The sequence below is a fragment of the Fragaria vesca genome, linkage group LG3, assembly GCF_000184155.1.
Source record: "Fragaria vesca subsp. vesca linkage group LG3, FraVesHawaii_1.0, whole genome shotgun sequence".
Classification (NCBI taxonomy): domain Eukaryota; kingdom Viridiplantae; phylum Streptophyta; class Magnoliopsida; order Rosales; family Rosaceae; genus Fragaria; species Fragaria vesca.
In genome coordinates, this window is record NC_020493.1 from 21,626,802 (window position 1) to 21,636,909 (window position 10,108).

Sequence of the window (10,108 nt, forward strand, 5' to 3'; positions counted from 1 at the left end):
TAGTCACTGTTTTCCATGCACTAAGCCTCAAAGTAGCTTCATAAAATTTCTTCAAAAAAAGACAAAAGGCTTCTGCATTCCTCCAGTCATCATAACCCGGTGGTCCAACCTTGTCCTGAAAATAACTTTTAAATGCACCATCTTCTTCTGCCATCCTCCCAAACACAACTTCATACTTCAAAGCAGCTTCTAGCATAAGAAAAGTGTTATTCCATCTTGTTATTACATCCAATGGAACATTGGCATTAGCCCTGCATTGCTCCAAAACAACAAACTCCCTAAACTTATCAAGCCTCGAAGATGAACTCCTCACATACTTTGCACAATTCCATATCGCTGCAATCCCATTCTCCAACTCCTTCAAACCATCCTTAACTATTAAGTTGATAATATGACAAGCACACCGTAAATGCAAATAATCCCCTTCAAACATCAAAGTCTTGTAGCCCCTCAACCTTCTCTTCATGTATTGCACCGCTACATCATTAGCAGATGCATTGTCGACGGTGATGGTAAAGACTTTTGAGATCTCCTATTGCCTCAAACATTGCTCAACAACTCTACCAATATCCTCACTGAGATCTCCTATTGACTGACAATTGGACAAAAGTTTATGATTCTTTTGTGCAATTTCCAGTCAATGTCCATAAAATGAGCTATAAGAACCATGTAGTTGATGTTTTGTATCGATGTCCAAGTGTCCGTGGTGATTGATATTCTTGTGTTTGCTGCCTTCAAGCCACTCAACAAAAGCGCCTTCTCATGATTGAACTTATCCAACACACTCTTGGCAACCTGCTTTCTGTTTAATATCGGCCACTCCGGTTCTAATTCATTGACAAATTCCCTAAAACCCTCCTTTTCCACAAACCTAAAGGGTAGTTCATCCTTAATTATCATCGCTATGCACTTATCATCACACCTCTTTCGGTTATACTTATGGTAAGTTCTTGCTCCACTCACATTATCTACGGACAACTTGGATTGTTTGGGATCAGAATCAGCTAGTTTGGGATGCAATGGGTGTTCCAAACATCTCTTGTTTACATGAGACCACATTGAGCTTGTCCCATTCCTCTTAACTAAGCACAACACTTCCTCACCACAAATGTTGCAGGTGCACCACTCTGGATCGATTTCATCCGAGTTTGGGAACTTACATCTAGTAAAGTATGCCCAAAGAGGACTTTTGTTGGCTGGTTCTTTTCGTTTCTGCCCACAAGAAGATTGAGGTTGTGAGCTTTGTGGCCGAGGTTCAGGTTGAGTTTGAGGATGAGATTGAGGTTGAGATTGAGGTTCAGCTAAAGGTTGAGGGCGTTAAGGTTCAGGGGGAGGTCCTAATGGGGATGTGTGTAAGGATGTAGTTCCCTCTACATTTGCGGTTGATTGAATAGATGGAGAAGAGCTACTAGTCTGACTACTCTGACATTGGGACATTGTTGTATCCACTATGAATAAAAAATAAAAAAAGACACAATTAACAACTAAGTTGAAATAAGATCATTCCAATATACACCAAATCATGACAAGAACCAAATCATGACAAGAACCAAACCGGCCAACCACACCAAAAGTGTGAAAATGGCACCAAAGGAATGGACCATCCCAAAAATCAAACAACCTCAAAGCAGTAGGGTAACTAGGGTTCCTAATAGCCTAAACTCCCTAAGGCAGTAAAGCCTTGTGCATTATTAATACTACTGTTTACATCACATCATCTTTGTCTTTTGGCTATCTATTCTTGCCTACCTAATTTGCTTACAGCTGATCCATTTGACTATTAATAGTAATTATAAGTTTTATGTAGTCCAAACTATATGGGGAATGATATCTGAAATCATGAATCAAATGACCTTCTAGTAAGAATAATGAGGACAAATATGATGTTACTTCACTGAGGGCTAATATTATCTAGGAGACAGAGAAGATTTCGTTTTCATTGGCCAAGTATAGTGATATATTATCTAGGATCCAAATTATATAGACCATGACTTTCTTTCAATAGAGGGCAAAGAAATTAAGCCAGTCTCAGCACTCAGCAGAGACGAGACAAACCTAGGAGAGAAGCTAAGGGTGTCTAAGCTAATAGGTTAACAAGAGGATGGATAGATTAAGTTTCAAGAAACTTTCTGCAAAATTTTCATTTGTCAAGAGTCTAGGGCTGGCATCAAACATTATATCTTCCAAACATCAAAACCATTATGAAGAACAACAGTCTAGGAACGAGGTGATTATCTCTCTTAATCTTAAGGAATATAAGAAAGAGTTCATATGGGAAGGGAAGAAACTACCAAACAAGCCAAATTCCACAACCCTGTCCTCACACATTTCATGATAGGCAACCTCACCCACCCCCCACCCTAACCCCCTTCGTGGCTCAGATTTCTATTCTCACATGGTCTCGCACCTATTCCTCAAAGAGCAGTATCCCCAAGTTTTCTTAATAACTAACAATCTCAAAGCACACTGATGTATTCAGATGCATTGAAACGTGTCATAACAGTCTTCTCACCCACAAAGGAAAAGAACTGGTCACGCTAGATAAGAAAACGAATACTAAATTACAAGTGTAGTAAAGGTACTCTGCTGCAGAACTTAGGAGTAAAAGAAACTGTAGGTACCTATTTTGCCACAAAATCATTCTAACAGACTAACACAAAATGTCAATTCATAAATCATAAACATCCAACCGACTAAATGTGGGTATCCCACAAGACAAGTATTCATTTTATGCATACTTGGGTAAATCAACCAAATGAAAACTAAAATAAAACTGAAACTCCAAACCTACAAACATCTTCACATAACATAAGGAGAACAACATAAAAAATCTATACAGAATCCCAGACTCCGATGTAGAAACCAACATTAAAAGCTGATACAAACAGTCCTAATTCCGAACATCAAAACCATTTAACTAAAAGCATAATCATCCATCAAACACAAAGCATAATCATCCTGCTCACATCACCAACTTAAAATTTGATTACTAAGAACTTATCTAGGAACCAAATAACATATTCAAACATCCAAGAACAAATAACAAATAAGTAAATAACATATTCAAACTAAGAACTAAATAACATCCAAGAAGATCAAACATCCAAGAACCAAATAACATATATTCAAAGTTCAGACTAATAAGTTATCCAGGAAGGCAGGAACCATACCTTGTCTAGCTTCAGTAGCTTGCCTACCTTGCGCTCCCCTACCACTTGCGCCCCTACCACCTGCGCCCTTACCAATTGCGCTCATCCTAATCCTTTGGCGACCCATTTGTAGGATAAGAGATGATTTGGTTGAGCCGGATGAGGGATTGAGGGATGTGATGAGCCGAATGAGGGATTGAGGGATGCGATGAGCTGATGAGGAACGAATCAAAGGGCGGATTGACTCGACTGACTGAGTGAGTGAGTGAGTGAGGAGTTGGGAATCGATTTAGGGTTTGAGAGATTGAGAGATGAGAGTTTGAGAGCGAAAGGAGAGCGCAAATGAGTGACAAAGAGGAGAGAGCGACTGAGTGTTAGGATTAGATTTCAACGGTTAAGATTCATTCTTCTTGAAATCAACGGCTAAGACTAGATGATTTTTAATATTATAAAAAATTCTATACGGTACAGTATACCGTATTTGTATAAAATTTCATACCGTTACCGTACCACGTACGAAGTACGGTACGGTACAACCGTACCGAAAAGTCGGTAACCGACTTTGGCGGTAATCGATTCCGACGGTTTGGCTGGTTTTTCGGTTGGTACGGTTGGATCGGGACAAAATGTCAACCCTAAAGGTATGGGGACCTGGGATATTGGGCCTATATATGTCTAGGCTCAATTTTTTATGTAGGCGGATCAGTGACAAAGCATGCCCAGTAATTATGCACTTTGTCTCACATGACAATCTCGAGGTCTAATAAAGGAGAGGCTGGTCTTAATAATAAAGGTAAGAATGTAGTTTTATTTTGTTGTTTGTTACCTAGACTTATGATGAAAAATTATATCTATTCTTTCACAGTAGTATTTAGCTTTCACAGTAGTATTTAGCTGTACACCAATTGAGGTCTTTAGGCGACTAATATTATCGTTACATGAATGGTTAGATAGGTATGGTTGTAAGTTGTAATAGGTTTGATGATTTGTGCTCACTTGTAACGAGGGTTGTCTGTCATTAATTTGTCAAGCTTGTCACCAATGACTGAGACAAGTATCGATATCTAATGTATGAGCTTTCTGACAAAGGATAATCAATGAATCGAAACTATCCATTTCTAAGTAAAAAAAATTTAAAAACCGATAACAACATAAAACTGAAAGTGAATGGTAGGCTGGAAGCACTACGTACATTAGTTTGTTATTCATGAATGGAAATTTTACACACTATATCGTAGGAGAGCTAATATTCAAATCATTCATTTGCTAGCTTAAACATGCCACCCTAATTTTTTTTTTTTTTTTTTCACAATATGTACCCAAGAACAGATAAGGGCAAATTCTCCAAACCAGCATCAAATAGAAAGAGAATATCATAAAACCAATTTACAAGAACTAGAACTGGTGCCATCTGCATAATTTTTCTCGTCATCGATCTCTTTTATCTTATCATTCCTGGTGCCACCGGAGCTTGAGTAACTCCTCGCCTTTGTCTGTCCAAGTTGGCTTCCCAACCTTCATTATATTTTCAAACAACATATATTAATCGCCCAGAAATGTATCCAGCAGAAGATTAATAACTTAATTACGACAGAAACAACGTAGGTCAATGCATGCATGTAGATCATTTCATTATGAGTTTTTAATACAAATTCACCCAGCAACATGCTCAATTGCTCATATATATAATAACAATCCAAGATATGCATAGACTTCGTTTTGTTTTTAGATGTCGACATAGCTACCAAACATGCAGAAGATGCATACAAAGGCTCGAGTAGTTGACCCAATTGTCGTCTTATATATGCTGCTGCAGTTTAGACTTGTTTTCCTCTAATTTATGCAAGTTGTATAAATAAGGAGCTGGATAAGTAATAGTATTGTTTCCCTAGTTGGGTTTCATAATTAAAGATATTATCACTTTCATTGCTAAAAAATAATATTCTGCGGAAACTATTTGCTACTAAACAATGATCGATGGTCCCTTGATTAAGCCTTGCCTTCAGGTTCTAATGGCTCGAAAACCAGGTAGTATTGGACCATTGGTACATGAATAGGGTAACACCGTAACAGTTATTATAGAAGTTAGAACATCAAAACCAAAGTTTAACTCGCAAAGTTTAACATATATGTGAGATATGTTCTTTAATTTGTAGTTTCACGCATATATTACATGTGAGAAATTAACTTAAGAAATTTAGTTGAGGATCAGGGTCGATTGCATGTGAGATGCTTATTGAGAAGTTAATCGAATACCTTCTTTTAGCTAACAAAAGAAGGTAAAAAGAACAATTAAGAGAAAAGAGATGAGAAAGAATGTATTATTACCTATTCCCATATCAAAACCACGACTCTTGAGCTCTCTGTATTCTTGACAAAGTGCACAACCAGGACAGCAAAAATGAACTAGGCAATCCACACAAGGTGATTCTTCCAAGTCGTACTGACCTCTCAACTTCGACCGATAGAAACACGAGTATAAGCAAGCAAGAACAGTAGTTGCAAGAAGAATCCCATAACACGTTCCTTGTTGAGCACAAGCTGCAATACACCCCAGCAATAAAACAGATCAATTAGACCAGACCATACATAGGCATATAGCTTCAGGACTAAATCCAAACATAACGAGTAGAGCTTAAGTGTCTGCTTACATGAGGAACCTTGATCCACTATCTCAGCTATCTGGCCGAAGGTGATGCAAGGGCAAAAGCAAGTGATCATACCTTCAAATTTGATGAAATTGAAAAACCAGTATTCGGTTAGAAACAAATAGCTAGTAACAAATAGTATGTATACGTAAAAATATACGATAGACGACGAGTCGACGACTCTCTTTCACTTACAATTTGGAGGATCATCACAACAATGGCAAAGACCAGTTGACCACTCCCCTCCTACGTGACGAGCAGAGTGCCCCGTACTGACTACATATGGAGGAGCATAGACTCTTGCTACACCATGAGGACTCAAAGCTGGAACCTCATGACCTGGAACATGGTGATCATGATCATGACCTGCATATTTCTCATGGTCAGGAGCTGTGGGATACATATTCGGGCTAGCTCTACGTACGTAATCGACTTAATGCCTATTCGTGATTTGGGTCCGCATTTGAGTACTAGTAATTCCCAACTATATAGATATAAGAGTGGATAGAAGTTTGATGGAAGCAGCGTGTGTGTGTATATATATATATATATATATTCATCTGATATAGACAGCCTCTCTTGCTAAATTAATTAGTTGAATCCATTGGAAAATATCTAATTGAGAAATTTTAAGATTCAGTTAGGGAGCGACAATACAAAGAGAAGTACGTATATATAGGGCTGGGCACTTAATACCGGAATCCCGATCCCGTACCGGTCTCGTCCCGAAAGTTAGCAGGACGGGACGGGATAGGTTTTGAAAATGGCAATCCCGTCCCGTTCCGTCCCGTTATGGTAATGTTGAAACGGGACGGGAAGGGATCGAAACTATCCCGAAAAATCCCGTCCCGTCCCCTAATATTAGAATACTTGATTTTAATCATTTTATACTTGATTTTTTAGGTTGCATGGTGTTACAATACACTCAACCACACTCAATTTGGTCTAAAACAGTACTTTTAATTTCATTCATGTTCTTTTTTTTTTTTGCTTGTGTGATTTTGGATAATTTTAGTTGTTGTTTGAGGGTTAATTTTTAATGTGGGATGTAATTTAGCACTTATGCACCTATGTTCTTGTTGATTTTAGTACTTTTAATTTCATCAATGTTCTTTTTTTTTGCTTGTGTGATTTGGATATTTTTTTTTCATTAATTTCATTAATGTTGTTTGAGGGTTAATTTGTCGGGATCCCGATCCCGTCCCGGTCCCGATCGGGATCGGGACGTATGGGACAAATTTCTAAAAATGCTTTCCCGTCCCATTCTTTTATTTTTGAGACAGGACGGGATTCACCAAATCCCGGCCCATCCCGTCCTGTGCCTAGCCCTACGTATATAGGAGAAATAAGCTAAATACTAGAATATTCAGGGCATGACACAAGTGGCTTATAGACTAGCAGTATTGTCGACCATGTTAACATTCATGGATTTATTGAAAAGAAAGGAAATGAAGGAAGAAGACAGGAAAGAAAAGGAAACGCTGAGAGCATTGTGAATTACCAGATTGAAATCAAACAGTACAACAATTCCTACATCTACATATATAGGAGAAATAAACTAAATACTAAAATACCCTTCTAATAAACTAAATACATATATCCTTATATTTCTAATAGACCATATATAATTCTTATGTATATGAATCCATTTTACTTTTTCTCCGTAACCAATGTAATCATTTACGATTAACCTCTTATGGAATCTTTTTTGAGCAAATACGTTTTTAAATAAAATATCATGTTGAAGAAGTCTTTTTTCCCGCTACCTTATGGTTCTTCAAGGATCCTTTTATACAGTACGTTAGCCATTAAGGAAAATTGATTTTGGCATCAAAAGATACTCCTCTTCTGATGAATAAGTGGAAATATTATCTTGTCAATTTTTAGCAATGTCATTTTTATGTATGGTCTCAACCAAGAAGAATCCATCTAAACCAATTATCCAAGCATTCCTTTGACTTTTTGGTTATCTTTTAAGCATACGGTCGAAATTTCAATGGTACGGAATCAATTGCGCGCTAGAAAATACATTTTTAATGTACAATGCTATGAAAAAGCTTAATTAATACATTGTTTTCAATTATTCCAATGATAGGATCATTGGCTAAAGTGATGAAATTTTGTAACACATTAGGGCATCCGATTAGTAAGTCCAGTTGGGCATCCTATTATGTTTGTTCATGTTCAGTTTAAGTTTACCTGATTAGGATTACGCTATTGCCACCCTATATATTATCTTCTTGATTTACCCTACATTTTACACTTCTGTAAATATTCCCGGTTGCCCTAGCTAGCTACTATAAAATACCGAATGATAAGCCAATGCGAATATGCGTATTTGACAATGTTACCGGTGATGGAGGAAGCATTCAACTCCTTGGCCTATGATGGAGAAATGAGATAATAAGCGCGCATATTCGAGCCATTACAATCATCTATATATGGCCATGCCAAAGCTCCGAAAGGAGCTTTATTTTAGGGATAATTATGAGTTTTTGCTATGAGTTGTTCATATTCGTTTAATTGAGTTTTTCATATTGTTTACAACGTTTGTTTGATTCAGAGACTCTCCTAATTACACAAACTTACTACTCCTTGTTTCATAACATTTCAACAGGCCAATTCAAGCTAAGCCTTCAAGAGTGCAGATCAATAAGCAGATGGCTACGGGAGCTGATAACAAGTAGTTCATGCTAGTTTTGAGAACAAAATGCTCCTTTTTTTTACATGCGTGCCCGTGATATGAACATCATCCCTTGCCTTCCTTATTTCCCTTCGGGCCTTTTCAACGTCTCTCTCCAAATCCTTAACTTTATTCAGAAACGCTCCCAGTTTGCTCCTGATTGCCTTCATTGTGAAATCTATTTGTTCCCGATCCATTGCCGAGCTCGGATTGTAGATGACTGAATTAATCTGTGTAATAACACCATCAATCGAAGACTTGATGTTGCCCAACTCTTTGATGGCAACTCTAGTTTCCTCGCGCCTCGCCTCATTTACTTCCAGCTCATACTTAAAGGCTTTTGCAGACTCCTCAAACCAAGTGATAGACCAGTGTCCAGCCATTGCTATCGGTAAAGTACAGGCAGCAATTGCGGTTGCAACAGATGGAGCAGCTATAACTGCAGTCACAATCCCGGCAATAGCCAATCCAACCATAGCACCTACAAATATCATAAGCACAACGTTCTCCCATGATTTCAAGTGTTTCTCCTTCTTACAAAGCTTAATGAATTCACCTTGAAACTTCTGAAGCATTTCTTCATGCTGGATCTTCAAACTTTCTGCCTTCTTGAGCAAGTTTTCAGCAGAATGATCAAAGGTATTATCAGAGTCTCTGAGCTTCTTCAAGTTATCCGCAATCTTCCTGTAGTACTCAGTTCTGCCTCTCATGCCATTGTGGATCTTAAAGTACTTTTCAATCACAGTTGTAATATATGAATGGCTATTGCGAGCAAGTGTGAGGAATTTTTCCATTTCAGAAAGGAAGTCCAGCATGTTAGAGCTGTTCTTCATATACTCGTCAGCCATCATGTTCACCCTTTCTTCATTTTTCTTCTTCTTACTACTCCCCTTCCCTTTAGTTGCATCTTCCTTGAATGCTAAGATTGCTCGCACAGTCTTCGTGTTTGACCGACTGACATAGAGTGTGAGTTGTTTCAAGGAATCAATTGAGAGACCTCCTCCAGCCTTGAGGGATTTCGCGATTTCTTCTGCACGGGCTTTGAGGTCGGTGTCCCACGATTGCAAGTCTGTATTTTTCTTGCAAACTTCCTTAAATGACTTCTATTCAGCTGTGGAGACCAACTTGTTGTAGGAAAATTTTGCAGGAACCGGAGCTGATCTAAGCATTCTCATCATTTTTTTAGGCCAAATTTCGTCGCACCACAGATCCACGTTCTATCACTGAAATCCAAAAACCGTTATGTCAGTGTAAAAACTTGAAAAACGGCAAAACAAAAAAGGGCTACAACATGAGAGAGTCAATTTTATCATCACTGATGGACCCTTGAAAATAACCAAGAAAAAACAGAAAACACACATAATTTACAACTGGAGAAATGAAAATGAAACAATCTAAGCTGAAATTAACTATGATAGCTAACCTTTCACCGAGAATAAAAGAATTGGAGCAATCGATGAGGTACGAAAATTTGGGATTCGAGGTTTGAGACAAAAGAAAAGTGATCGGTGCTCTCTGTGCAATGCAACTGCTGGAGTTGTGTTCAACCAGAGGACTCTCCATATCCATATTGTTTTATAGTGGTGGTGGTGTGTGTGTGGTGGGGGGGGTGGGGGGGGGGGGGGGGG

General features: G+C 38.2%; 2 protein-coding genes across 2 annotated transcripts; both read right to left on the reverse strand.

Annotated features, from left to right (window-relative positions):
* Positions 1–4,308: 4,308 nt before the first annotated feature.
* LOC101297416 (cell number regulator 1-like) lies at positions 4,309–6,295 on the reverse strand. The gene is made up of 4 exons (XM_004294767.1): positions 5,993–6,295; positions 5,801–5,872; positions 5,478–5,690; positions 4,309–4,664 (listed from the first exon to the last, which is right to left on the reverse strand). Exons 1-4 carry the CDS (start codon positions 6,198–6,200, stop codon positions 4,591–4,593), a joined length of 567 nt encoding a protein of 188 aa, XP_004294815.1. The 5' UTR covers positions 6,201–6,295; the 3' UTR covers positions 4,309–4,590.
* Positions 6,296–8,315: 2,020 nt separating this feature from the next.
* On the reverse strand, positions 8,316–10,025 carry LOC101298000 (UPF0496 protein At4g34320-like). Its single transcript, XM_004294769.1, has 2 exons — positions 9,904–10,025; positions 8,316–9,703 (listed from the first exon to the last, which is right to left on the reverse strand). The coding sequence occupies exon 2, from the start codon at positions 9,329–9,331 to the stop codon at positions 8,486–8,488; it is 846 nt and encodes a 281-aa protein (XP_004294817.1). The 5' UTR covers positions 9,332–9,703; positions 9,904–10,025; the 3' UTR covers positions 8,316–8,485.
* Between the last annotated feature and the right edge of the window lie 83 nt (positions 10,026–10,108).